This window comes from Macrosteles quadrilineatus, unplaced genomic scaffold (genome assembly GCF_028750875.1).
Source record: "Macrosteles quadrilineatus isolate MER2022 unplaced genomic scaffold, UCM_ALF_1.0 Scaffold_3__2_contigs__length_128488019, whole genome shotgun sequence".
NCBI classification, from domain to species: domain Eukaryota; kingdom Metazoa; phylum Arthropoda; class Insecta; order Hemiptera; family Cicadellidae; genus Macrosteles; species Macrosteles quadrilineatus.
Window position 1 is genome coordinate 40024221 of NW_026542596.1, and position 14147 is coordinate 40038367.

The window sequence follows — 14147 nt, forward strand, 5'->3', positions numbered from 1 at the left end:
GATTTCAACTATTCAGGCTAAGTGATTTCATGAACATTAATCCTTAGTTTGTACACTCTTGGAGGGCCAGAGGTATCTTTTAAGAGAATCATAGAAGTTTCTGTTTTGACCACCCCTTTTTATAATAAAAAAATATGGACTGTTAATTAAGTGTTCCTTTGTTTCTCTGAGGCAGTTGGCTAATTCACTCTTATTTCAAATGTCAATTGTCACTAGTTAAATCTTTATAAATATTTGTTATATGGAACTAATGAAACTAAAGTACCTAGCTCAATATGTTGTCTTGATGGGGATGATTTGTGCTTTTGCCAGTCATGTATGGCAACAAGATTCTTAAAAATATTTTTTAAGATGGCAAAATTTTTTTTTTAATCTCATAACTCACCAAACTTTTGGAAGGACCTCTTGAAATATTCTCTAAACGTGCTATGAAGACTTCATCGTATATTCCTTTCTATACTTCACTTGTAAAAGTAAAAAAAAGCTCAAAATCTGTAATTATAAACTCATAAACACATTTATAACTCAGCCAAATCGTGTACCCAAATGTATATATTTCATTCTTTGATCAGTGGTGGGGTATAAGATAGTTTGTGAACAGCATAAATGTCAAAGATAAGTAAAGGTTTTATCTAAAATCATATAAGTTTTTTTTCTTTACAGATAATGAGAAAAATAATAAGCAGTATATCCTGTTTGGAGAGAGAGTCTTTTTGTCGTCCGTTTCCCATAGAGTTTCAGTCGGATCAGTTCACGGCCAATGGAGAAGCGGAGTGGAAGCCTTGGCATCATGTTTACGCACTCACAGCAGCAGGCAAGGACCAGAAACATCATCCACAGTTCAACCCTTCCGGCAAATATTTTATTCGACTGTTTTTCTTGGTAAGATGAAAAATTCCTGCTATTATGTCAGATGGATAGTTGGGTGGGTGCATAAGGAATTACTTCCGTTACTGAAATATTCCAGTTGCAAAAACAAAGAGAATCGTAGGGAGAGGATACATTTAAATAACTGATTTTATCCAAGGATAGTTATTTGTTTTAAACTCTAATTCAAAATTAATTACCTGATTGTTTGATTGGGATGGACCAATTAATTAGGTGTCAAACAAATAAACTCAAGTCAGACATTTCTTGTTCCTTTATTTGAGTTGCATAAGATGATGAACTCCAACAACTATTATTTCCAACAATAATATTTCACGAACTGGGAACTTTAATGGAAATCAAATCATTTATCTATTCATTCACATAGGGAGGTTCCAAGAAGCGATAACACAAAAAATAATAAAGGATTCAACAATATTCTGAGAGAAGTTTCTGTAGGTCTACTTTGGTTGTATGGTAGGGTAAGTGGCGTCGTATCCTGGTGGATGACAGGCTACCAGTGGACAGTCAAGGTCAGATCCTGCTGCCTGTGTCTCGTCCAGACAATCTGTGGCTGCCGCTGCTCTCAAAGGCACTGCTGAAAGTGTCCTGTCTTAGTCATGGTGCTGACTTCGGCGTCATACATTGTCTCACCGGATGGATAAAGACTGTAATCTCTTGCAAGTGAGTCTTAAAACTGTACGGTAGTGTTTTACTGGGGCTGGAAACACATACATTCTCCCATTAGCTTGTCAATCATAAACCTACCATAGGAAAGCAGTGGGAGTGACTTATCATATTTTATGAGGAAAATCACAAAAATTGCAATAACTTTTGAAACGTAATTTTTACAGCAATTGGGGCTGTACCATTTTCTTTGGAGTTAAAAGTACTATAACGTTCTAATTTTATCCAAAATTGCCGTTTTTATGAAAATATGTAATGGGTTTTTATGGAAAAATCACCCAAAATTTATAAAAACCCTGCCACAGCAAACCTGCAGACTAAGCGAATATCCATTTACCTGGCTGGATTTCTACTAAAATATTTCCTAAAAATTGTCAGATTTATTTCCTATCTAATTAACGTTAATTGTAGTAAGTACTTAGGTTTGCTGCTTCCAAATTTGTTTAAAATCCATAAAAAAGTAAACTTCAACAGTTTATTTATTCTCCATAAAAATAACATGGGAATTTTAAATTTACAATTTTTAAAATTATATCTGTAACCGTCGCTTCAATATGCAAAATTATTTATTTTTTTAAGCTCTACAAAATGGTTTGGAGAGAAATTACAAATATTTTATGTTTTAGGGTTAAAAATGGGGAAAATCTAGAATTAGCCTACACGTTTGTAAAAAATTTGATCAAAATCGGATTATTTTTGCTCGAGTTATCACGCTAACTTACACACACAGCACACACACACACATATATAGGCCTATATATGAATTTGAACGGATGGTGTTTTTGGCCTCTTGGGGAACTCAAAAAGAAAAGTAAATCTGTCCCGGTTCTAGGTCTTACCAAGGGAACTACGGTAATAGCTTATTCCCTATATGGGAAATTCGCTCAAAACTGAAAAAATACCATGGGATACCATAGATCAGTACTCACATACCAAATTTCATCAAAATCATACAATATGCTGTCTAGCTCTATACACATTCACTCACACACAACACTTTGAAAACAACTTTTTGGGTTCAGGGGGACCCAAAATGGAGATTATCACACAAAACTCAAACTATAATATTTTGACGATAACAAAATTTTCTCCATAGGTCTATACTATGTATAGGGGAGAAAATAGAAATACAACCAGTGGCGGTTCTAGGACCTGGTCAAGGAAGGGGGGCTAACGGGGGTGTTCCACACCAAAAGTTCATGGGTCTTCCCCCGAAAACCTTGCTATTTTTAAAGCCGTTTGGTGACTTAAGCAGTTTTTACCGTCTAAAACTGTGTCCAAAAACCAAAAACCTCTGTTACGTTTTTTGACAAATTATATTTCCAAGGTAAAAGGAGGGGGGGATTTAGCCCCTATAGCCCCCCTCTTGGAGCTGCCACTGAATACAACAGACTGCAATGTTGATATTTTCTACTACGTAGGGGCTGCAGCAAGTACCAGCTGTGGTGTGTGTGTTGTCAGCTGATGTCTACTACGGAGGAGATTGTAGAGTCTCCGGGATGTTGCAGAAGTGATGAGGAATTCACAATTCCACAGAACAATCAATCAGCTGTCTCGTCGCGGGCTCTTCTGGCTGTCATTGCCTCCAAGGTACATCATAATCAGACTTCTAATTTTTGTGTGTGTTTTAAGTCCTTTGGAATTTTTGGCATATTTAGTAAGGTCCAACCCCGGCCAGTCTCCTGGTTGCTGTATTTCATCTCGATCTTTTGTTGGACAACAAATTATTTGACAGTCCAATGACAAATACATATCAACGTCGCTTTATAGTACAAAACTTCTGATGAACTACACCATGAAGAATATGGTACATGCTGACGTTCTGACCTGATGATGTGCTCCATCCGCAACACTAAACAGCTGTAGTCTTGGTAAACTACTAAGGATCGTTTTGATTAACCAATTTTGAGTAACCAAGTACATGAAATATAAACCTCTATTAGTTAATTCAAACAATCCAGAGACCATTCCATCATGAAAATGGCTTGATTATGTGGGGCATTCTTATAAATCTCAATTATTGTTACACAGTATATATCTACAACAATTTGTACTATTTGCAGGGTTCCAACATGCTGGAACATACTGTCCTGATTGGTAATGTGAGATACGACAGAGATCAGGCCTCCCCTGGATGGAAGCAATACCGCTGGAATGAGTGGGCCTTCAACAAAGGCATCATAACAGGTAAGATCAGATATAGGCTACTAGGGCCTACCATACGTAAAACAGCCCCAGGCATAACTTGGTGGTTTGCTTATGTTACTGAAGTTAAGATAAAAATGTCTTAACTGGTTAGGGGGCTCAATTAAGAAAATAGTTGTAAAAGCCATAGGAACCTGGAGGGTTGGGTCTTAATGGGAAACCCAATTTAAATTTTAACCAAGTTTTTAAAAGTTTTAGATAGTTCAATATCTTGGTAAATTTGTACATGTTCCTTATGTACAAACACAGTCAAACAACAAAAATAACTTACGGAAACACATTACTAAATTTTCAATGGTTGTGTTGCTAGCCTAGTGGTTAGCGTCTCGGACTTTGGTGCGGGAGGGACGGGTTCAATCCCCGGCACATCCACTGAACATTTATCTCTCGCAACTCTCGTGAAATGCCACTGGCGTTGAAAAAAAAAAAAAATGGATGGTTTAGTGACATAGAGAGTTTTTACTAAAATTATAATTTTTGCAATTTAGAGAAAATTTATTTTTTATGTTCACTATTTATTATTAAACATTGTGATACTAGTGTTACTTTTCATTTTATCCTTGTGTTTAATAGTATGTTTTTTTTTTGTAATACATAATCCATAATCTTCATAAAGGTTGTAGAGAAAAATCAGTAGTTTGTAATTAAGTTTGAAAGATGGTTTTTATTATGTAGCTATTAGCTCCTGGACTCTTGTTTTCTCAGGTAAGCTAGCTGAACACTATTCATTTTCAAAAGATCCTTTGTTACCACTGAATCAACCATTTGAAACTGAAATAAATAAATAATATTTATGCACTATTATGCACTATACATTCATTACTGATAATTATACATCTTTTATTAGTTTAATTGTTGTAAATTTCTATTCCATACAGAAATCCCTAACAAGCCTGTTAGAAATGTTCAAATCTACAATCCTCTAATGGAAAACAAGGAATTGTCAAATGGGGTGAGTTAAGTTTTAGCGAATTTCCCATATAGGGAATAAGTTATTACCGTAGTACTCATGGTAAACCTACATTTATTCGAACAAGTTCGCGAACCAGCATGATCGGACTATGGAAACGGGGGTCTATAGGGTAAAAATTGGGTTTTCCCATTTTTACAAAAAAAATTTTGCCATTTCTTTCCAAACCATTTTGTAGAGCTTGAAAAACAAATAATTTAGTATATTGAAGCGTTATTATGTGCCTAATGGCTACGGAGAAAATTCAAAAAATTGTAAATTTAAAATTCCTATGTTATTCTTGTGGAGGATAAGTAAACTGTTGTAGTTTGCATGTTTATGAACATATTTTGATCATTTGATCAAATTTGGAAAATGAATTTATTTCATACTAAACTATTAACATTAAAAAAACACTTTTTTACCCTCCCTTTTGCAGCAAACCTAAGTAGTCGTTAAACTAAATCTATTTAAATAGGGAATAAATGTGATATTTTTATGGAGACATTTTAGTGTAAATCCAATCAGGCAAATGGAAATTCGCTTAGTCTCCAGGTTTGCTGCGGCGGGGGTATTTATATATAAAACCGTTTGTGTTAAAAAAGTTTTATCACTTAATTGTTTGTTTAAGAAAATTTTTTGTGATTGTGTAGTCTCACAAAAATGTATATGGTTGTGGTTCTTAAAAAAAGATGAGATGAATTTTTTGTTTTTCCGAAACTGAACAGGTAATGAATTCACATCTAATTCAAAACTAAAACCTCAATTTAAAATGCCTGAAAGAATTAGAAATTTTATCACATGGAACAGCAGTGAATATAATAAGTAATTGAATATTCAAACAATATTTTGTAAAATATCCAACTAAATTGCTATGGAAAATAATTTATCTTGAAAAGAATGTGTTAACCTTTGTGTGACTCAAAATCTTTTGGTCAGTTCTGCTTTTGAAAATAAATGGATTAATAGTCCATTTCAGACTAAATCGTAGATATAAGTCTCATTTAAAAAATAATAAATGGTTGGTGATGATAAGTATTTCCTTTTTGAGAATCTTCAATGATTTGAAATTTTTCCATACTCTTCTAGTTGATACAATTAACTCATAAAAAGTTGTTAAATATTCTTAGAGAGAAAATTTACCATAGCTTTTTAAAATATTATTAACAGCTATCACAATTTTGTACCCAAATAAAATCTAAAAAAAATCAGTGTCTACACTACAAGAAATGTTAACATTTACTATGGTTTTGTACTTGTATCTAGCTTTTTGTACAGTGTCTAGAAATTTTGAAACAATCTACAATCCATACATCTACGTTTATGATAAATAAAAATACTTTGAAATATTTGTGATTTTAGTTTAGTTTATTTGATATACAGTACTTTACCATGTTGAACCAAGTTCACTTTTCTATAACATCATATAAATAACATTTATGGATTATTTTTAGGATGGCTCTCGTGACAAAAATGATGATTGGTTAGACTTTGAGGATTTTTTTCAAAATGTGAGGTATTTAATGTTTTATTAGATTGTGGTAATTTTAAACCATTAACATTACAGTACTTAATTTCATGAATGTAACATTTTTATTTAGTCTTAGTTAAGAAGACTATTGTCGTTGAATTTAGTTAGTATGTGGTTGGTAGTAAAACTGTAACTTAATTGGTAAATTGGACCTTTTTCATAAAAAAACATTCAAATTAATTTTTTTTGTGTATTGTTTAAAATATTAAAATCTGTTTTCTGAAATTACCTGTTTGTGTGCACTTGTTAAAGTAGCTTTTTCAATCACTATTAAAAACTATTAAATAACTTTCAATCAATTCAAAAAGTACCTTTTCTAATGTCTCATATCATATGTTATTGAGTTTTGTGTATAATTAAATATCTACAAAAATTTAAAAACGTGTATTTTTACCTTTCAGGGCTATAAAGGTGTACTACAAACCCTCATATTTCAAGTATAGCTTGAGAGCTTGGTCAGAACAAGAACTGGTTTTACCATTGCAGACTGCTGAAGACGTTTTGTTTGTTGGGAAAAAGCTTTCATCTAAAGATAAAGGGGAGGATACCAAGAGTACAAAGACTAAAAAGGCAAAAATAGAAGATCCTGCCAATCTGTCTACTAGGTCCCATATCAAAGGAACAAACAAGAAAATTAATAAAAGAAAAGGGACAGAAGATGTAACAAAATTTAAAGAAGACTGGCCAAAAAATTTAAGGAAATCTTCCTTTTTCTACTTGTGTATCCTTTTACAATGGTCCACTTGTTTGACAACACCCTCAATGGCAGTGGAATATTCTAGTTTTTGTGTATAGTGTAAACTTTTATTTTGTCTTTTACCAAGATGAACTCTTTTCCACAGATTTTTTTTATTTATCTCTCTAGGTTCTAACCCTGAATTCTTTCTACGTAACTTCAGGTATAGTAATGTGAAAAACAATTCTGGGCTAGAACCAAGAAACAATATTTTTAAAACCCCATAGACATGTCAGATGTGTTCCTAAACTGTCTCCAGTGATAGACTCCATGGCCAGTAAGGAGGTACTCTGCTGTGTGAGTGGCTACTCCCCTGAGGGTCCTTCACACGCTATCATCTTCATCGGCAAGTTTGACTGGCACAGCCCCTGCGTTGCTCCCATCACTACCCGCATGTCGACCACTGCCACTTCGGCTCGCTTCTTCCTTCTGCCACCAGGGTATGCGTGCTAGCCAGGCAGCTAAGTGGTATAGTGCTCGCCCAGTTAGAGGGCTGCCGGTTTGCTCCTTTTTTATGTAAATTGGTTTAAATACCTGCTTCTACACCTTATCGAACCTTTTTTATGGTTCGATACCGGACCTAGGTGTCCTTGATCATGGCTTTTAGTAAATAAACCTAGCTAAAGAAACAGCTGGTCTCAGTAAAACTACAAAGTATTTCACTGCAACTTTCATATTTGTTTTTTTATCTTTCTAAACTTAAAAAAGATAAAAGAGAATTTCATTTTTATAATAAAATCTCTAAAAACCTCTCTAAAAAGTAGAACCTCTTATAAATGACCTTGGCATAACCGACCCCTCGGGATATCTGACCTAGTGTCCAACTGACTTACTCACATTTTTGGCTAAATATGATTTCATAATATGTATTCATTGCTACGTATATTGTTCATTTGTGGAATAAATAAACATGCTTACTTGTAAATAAGAGTTTTTTTCCTCCTCCCTATATCTGACTTTTTGGCTGTTCCGACTATTGCCTGTCCCGTCATAGACAGATAAGAGGGGTTCTGCTGTAACGTACATCTTTTGCCCAAGATTTTCTCTTAATAGAATATCTTCATTCTATTTTGATCAGTGTACAAAAAAAGGACCCTGAAATAAAAGATCCTCATTGGATCCAAAACAACTAATTGAAAAAAAAATTATAACCAAAAACTTAGAAACAACTCGTGCACCAATCTAGCACAGTTAGTGTATTGTATTGTTGACCTGGTATTTGAAAATTAAATGTTGTTTTCACAGGTTACGAGTGGTCAGAATATGGCATCAGTTTCCAGCGTACTTTTGTATGCAGATTTATTCCAACTCTTATTTCCAATGTGGTTCCAAAATGACAATACAGCAGAGTTTAGGGAGTGATTCTTTATCATTCAAGTTTTATGGACGTAAGTAAAGAATATAAAATGCTTAGATATACAAATAATTGATAAAAAGCAATCTCAGTTCTGACAAAACATTCAGAGACTTTCCTCACCCTTCTCAAGAAGGTGTCTATCTTTTACCAGATTGTCAAGAGTCGCACCCTCACAGTGAACGAAAAAGGTGATCTGCAGTCTCCTCTGACTTGCCCAACTTCCTACAGAGTGAGACCATTGACTATTGAATATTGGATCCATATGGACCAGCTGTTGCCATTTTTTTATAAAAAAGAACATAGTTGTGTGAGCTTGTCACAGAATGCGCTAATCTAAAATTCTTTTTTCTATCTTAATTATTGTTGCTGACCAAGTTGATTAGTCTCAATAGTTGCTATAGCTCACAATAAGTCGTTCCATCGGTTTGACTTGTTGCAACACTTTGTGTAATCAACAGAAATTCGCATTAGCACAATCCATTGGTGGCTCACATTAACTACGGAAATTTTGATTAAAACACTGGCGACATCCCTAACATGAGGATGGAATGTCCAGGAGCGACACTGTAACTTACCTACAAAATATAACTTAAGTATAGTTTCAGAAGTGTCTGGGTAGCCGAGTGATTGTAGAGCTCACCTTCAAATCTGAAGATCGCTGGTTCAAATCCAAGCTAGATCGTTTCCAGACCTAGATGCCATTTGTCATTGGGCTATGAGTTAATGATGCTATCTAACAAAAAGGTCGACGTTAGATAGTAACAAGACCAGGGTTTGGACCGTTCCCTTTCTAAATGTAAAAAATGTCAATGGCGTTAAACACACAAAAAGATATTTTCCTACAGTCACCCGACAAAGTTGGCTTCCTTGTAATGTTTATAGTACAGAAAGCTGCTAATTGCTGCATATTTATACTTTGTCGTACGGTTTATACTTTGGCGCACATCAGGATTCCAACGAAACAAAACAAAACAGTGTGGTTCTATTATGCATGTAATCCGTGTACTCTTGGAAATAGGTTGGCAACACTTAAAGATAATAATACTATGAGCAGCTGATTGACTATTATAACTACAATTTAACCTGTCATTTTGTGTTTATAGTTTTGGTATTTCTGAACTTTCTGGACTTTTCTTTTAAACGTTTTTAAAATTTCCTACGATCTTAATAAACAAGAAAATACCTTTAAAGCATTTTTTTAGGTGCGGAAACCACTTCAAATGACAAAGCATATGGAACTATTTTCTCAAGTCGCAGAGCACATTGCTTGCCGAGGAAAAAATAGCGGAGTGATACGGACCGGTGACTACTTTCTCTAGGGCACCTATTTGTGTTGCCAGCTGAACCTAAAAACGTGTTGTATAGTGTTTGAAAGACTAATTATTTATATGCTTTATAGTGACTGTAGGAAAAATAATGTGTAACAAGGACAATGTGCAAAGGACTTTGCTGCACTCGAGATCATTCCGCACTCGCCTCTCTCGTGTGCAGCAAAGTGCCACGTTGCGCACTAGTTACACAAATAACTATTTTAGGAGGTTTGTTTACCAAAGTTGTTAATACAAGCATGTTGTGTAGGGGAGATCAGCAGCAGGTTTGAGCAGCTGCTAGCAGCTCCACACGGCGGGGCTGGTCACGGCGGGGCGTACCAACAGCTGATGTGTAGCCTAGAGCCCCCGCTGCTCACCACTAGGCTTCCCTGGCCACAGTGGTTTCATGTGCACATCGAGCTAGTATCAGTGAGTAACTTTTTTATGTCACACCTTAGCATTTTAGAAACCTATGTTCTAGCCCAGAAATGTTCTTACAGGTAACATCTGGCTAGTCCTAGAGGATTGCGTTGTCACATGGATAAAATCCATTGGTGGTTGATGGGATTTGAACCCAGGACCTTGGGCTCCAAAGCCCCGCTTTCTACCACCACAGCAGTCCCTCATGATTGAGTAACTAGAATGATCAAGAGTAAAATAAATCTATTAGAAAAATAAATGTTACTATAAATACCCCCGCTGCAGCAAACCTGTGGACTAAGCATGATTTTTACTAAAATATTTCCATAAACAAAACATATATATTTATTCCCCATTTAAATAACTTTTGATTTAACAAGTGCTTAGGTTTGCTGCTACAGGGTTAGGTAAAAAGTGTTTGATTAAAAATATTACTGGTTCTAAATCCAAACAAAAAGTAACAGGGCGGTGAGTTAAAGCATAGACAAAAAGAGTTAAATATAGACCGTCAGCCGTGCTGCGGTTACCATGGTTACCATAAGTTCCGGCGCACACCGCTGTAGTTTACGTAGCGCGTACGCTGTAACTACCGTGGCGATCCCAGCGGTGTGCGCCAGAACCAATGGTAACCGCAACACAGCTGACGGTCTATATTTAACTCTTTTTGTCTATGGTTAAAGATACTGTGCAAAGCTACTAATCTGTTTTTAGCTGTATGGGGAGTATGCTGGAATCCCTTAGACTGTTGTATGGTACAAAGTAACAAAATGTATACCTACCAACTCATAGGAGAATCTGCTGAGTTACAGACAACAGAGAAGGTTGTACAGTAGCCATTTTAGTAATTATCATAACTTCTTTAAGTGTGGAAACTTGCTTATAATAATACTGTTTGTTTATTTCAGGCATTTGAAGAGTGCTTGACAGAAATGTTGGTGGAAACATTTCACAGTGCTGCAGATGTTTATCAAACCATTCAAGCATTTCAGCTGCTGTTTTTAAATCCGGTGGTAATAATCTTTTTTAGTACAACTGTATGTGCCTAAAATATTTTTTATTATATGTAATAGTGTAGGACTAAATTATTTTGATCTAAATCTAAGGTATAATTTAGATGAATAATATTCAAGATTCAAGATTTTGTACCTAGATGATTTCCAACATTTTGAATAGTTGTAAAAAATCTATCCAGAGCGTTACATTACTTTTTAAATGTTGCGACCAATAGTCTTATTAAAATAGTATAATAAGTAAGGGGGGGGGGGATGTATAAGGTAAGAACATGGATCAAGCATCACTCCAATCAGGGGTGCCCACAGAATGATTTGATAGCGCGAACCGCGCTATACAATTCAATTTTGGGGGGGAATTTGAGATTTAATGATGTTTTTTTAGATTTGGGGGGGAAAATTAAAAAATACAAATTTTTGTCAACAAATAAATATGTTTATGATGTATGGACATTAAGAGACAAGTTGTGCTCATAATGAAGCATAAATATAAAACATAACACAACTCGTCAGGTTTAACATGGCCGGTGAGATGCGCTAGCACTGTACTGGCGGCAACCGAGTGGCAAGTGAGCTCTCCCTCCACTACTTTGTACTCTAAATTCGCTAATGTGGTGGGATCTATTATCGCTGGGAGTGTTGCTTATAGTGTTACTTTGTTTACATCCCGATTCCCGCCGCCCGTGTTACGTTTATGTTGCACACCAACCGGCAAACGGGTTGTAGTTGTATGAAATATTTTATGAACTAATAAGTTAACACTTTTAGTAAGTAAACACAACACACACTTTTAGTGTGTAAACGTTCCACGCACGGGCGCTTAGTCTATGTGGACGGGCAAATGCAAGGTAAAAATAGGCCGCCAACCTCTTTAAAAAAAAAGTTTTGTGATATTATTACAGATTTATTAGAGTATGTAGCTATACTACGATTTTGTCGGTTTTAGTGATCATTTAAATTTAAAGGCGTGATGATGGTGTGGTGATGTTATTGTGAAGTGGGTGTTCGTGGTTCAAATGGGGTTAGGCCTACTTCAACGATACTGCAATCTTCAGAATTGTGAGTTATTATTAAAAAATGCAGTTCTTGCCATGATTTAAATTGTAAATTTACAGACTAATTGTATGTTTGTAGATAGATAGTTTTGAGCAGGCCAATGCCTATTAGTTTTTAATTATTTACTATTTCAATAACATGTTTAGTAGACGAGTAGAGTAGACGTAGAGTAGACATAACAGAAAGACTAGACCTACTAAGTAAAATACTTGAAGTAGTCTACTAAATTAATAGAATTATTTATACTTTCAGCAAAATATTAGTTATATTTTAATACTATTAACTCACAGTTGTGATGATTGACACACGGTAGGCCTAACTTAATTTCGTTTAATTTTAGCTTTTGAAAATTAATGAAGTGGATAATCTTTTGACATTAAACTTTTCTAACCTCGCTCTGGAGGAAAAATTACCTATTAAAAAGCAAGGATCTCACCAAGAAGATGGTCCTAAGAAAATTAGAACACTTTGCACTTCTTGGTTTGAGAAAAAACCTTGGCTTACGGCAAGTGTGAGCAAAGGGAGTCTTTGTTGTTTTTATTGTATATTGTTTGGGAAGGAGAGTAATAGAGACAAACTCAATTACGACAAACTCGCGATAAACCAACGTTTTCAATACTAATTAAGCTAAAGAAAATAACGTACCATTTTTTAACCAACCCAACTTCTAATTATGTGCCTCAAATGATAAAAACCTATCTATTTTATGTCTAAAATTTCAAAAATTTTCTGGGGGAGCGCCCCCTCCTACTGTGATGCCACCACTGGGGGGGGGGGGGTGGTTACATTTTGCGGGGGACTCGCGCTATTGTCCTTGGGGGGCATGGGCACCCCTGACTCCAATGGACCAGCTGAAGACGCTAATCCATCTACTAATTGCACATACTGATTTTAGACCAATTTTTATGACCAGATAGAGATTTAGAGATTTCACTAGTTTCCACATAAGTAAAGAGGACCTGGCACATACGCCTACCACTGATTGAAGCCTGAAAAAAAGCTGTACAATGTACACATCGATCGTGTAATATTGGCCGATTTTTACTGGCCGTCTATTACGAGTGTGTGTGCAACTAGCCATGTATTTCTATCTAGAGTTTGAAGAATTTGTTTTGATGGTTACAATTTTTTTACTTATTGTGATTTCACCAACTTTGAAACTACATATTTTGACCTGTTGAAACAATGTATTTATAGCAATAAACATCATATATTTTGTATATAATCTTATTTTTACTATGCTTATAGTTTGGTATGAAAACCCTTAAATCCATTAAGCCTGAATGCTTTAAGTATATTGTTGAGCAAAATGAGTCGAAGCAACAAAAAGGACAAAAAGAAGAAATAAAAGAACAAACCACAGATGGAAAAGGAGTAAAAGGCAAAAAGAATGATAAATCAAAGGGAAAGCCGACAGACAGAGTTAAAACTGAAGATAAATCAAAAAGTGAAATCACTGAGAAGTAAGACTTACAATTTGTTTCTATTTCTATTCTAGTCCAGCAAATTTAACTTTTTATCACATACCTAACTCAAAATAAAAAATACTGGCTTAGTAAGTTCATTTTAAACAGCAACATTTGATTTATCTTTTACAAGGTAAATTTATTTTTGCAAACCAAAATTTGTGGTTTAATTAAATTGCTACCCTTTAATGTACTAAGTTTCATTCACTAGTAAAAATACCCCCGCCGCAGCAAACCTGCCGACTAAGCGAATTTCCATTTGTCTTAATTGATTTTCAATTAAATATATTTTAATAACATTAGGTTTAACGAGTACCTAGGTTTGCTGCTACAAGGAAACTAATAAAGTGTGTTTTTTTGTAAAATATTGATAGCTTAGTACAAAATAAATAAATTTGATCAAAATACAAAATATACCCTATCCATAAACAAGCAAACTACAACATTTTACAATATTCCCCATAAGAATAACATGGGAATTTTAAATTTACAATTTTTTTAATTTTCTCCGTTACTATTAACCGAACAAAAATACTTTTATATACTAAATTAA

At 34.8% G+C, this 14147-nt stretch overlaps 1 protein-coding gene across 1 annotated transcript in view; it reads left to right on the plus strand.

The window, feature by feature from the left end:
• LOC128989133 (uncharacterized) overlaps window positions 1-14147 on the plus strand; it is a 47432-nt gene that overhangs the window by 2456 nt on the left and 30829 nt on the right. The window contains exons 3-14 of the mRNA XM_054411000.1: window positions 664-882; window positions 1349-1551; window positions 2976-3144; window positions 3618-3741; window positions 4638-4711; window positions 6163-6224; window positions 6641-6960; window positions 7235-7415; window positions 8221-8363; window positions 9911-10071; window positions 10968-11072; window positions 13377-13591. Of these exons, the coding sequence (XP_054266975.1) occupies window positions 664-882; window positions 1349-1551; window positions 2976-3144; window positions 3618-3741; window positions 4638-4711; window positions 6163-6224; window positions 6641-6960; window positions 7235-7415; window positions 8221-8363; window positions 9911-10071; window positions 10968-11072; window positions 13377-13591 (1976 nt within the window). The remainder of the gene's footprint in view (window positions 1-663; window positions 883-1348; window positions 1552-2975; window positions 3145-3617; window positions 3742-4637; window positions 4712-6162; window positions 6225-6640; window positions 6961-7234; window positions 7416-8220; window positions 8364-9910; window positions 10072-10967; window positions 11073-13376; window positions 13592-14147) is intronic.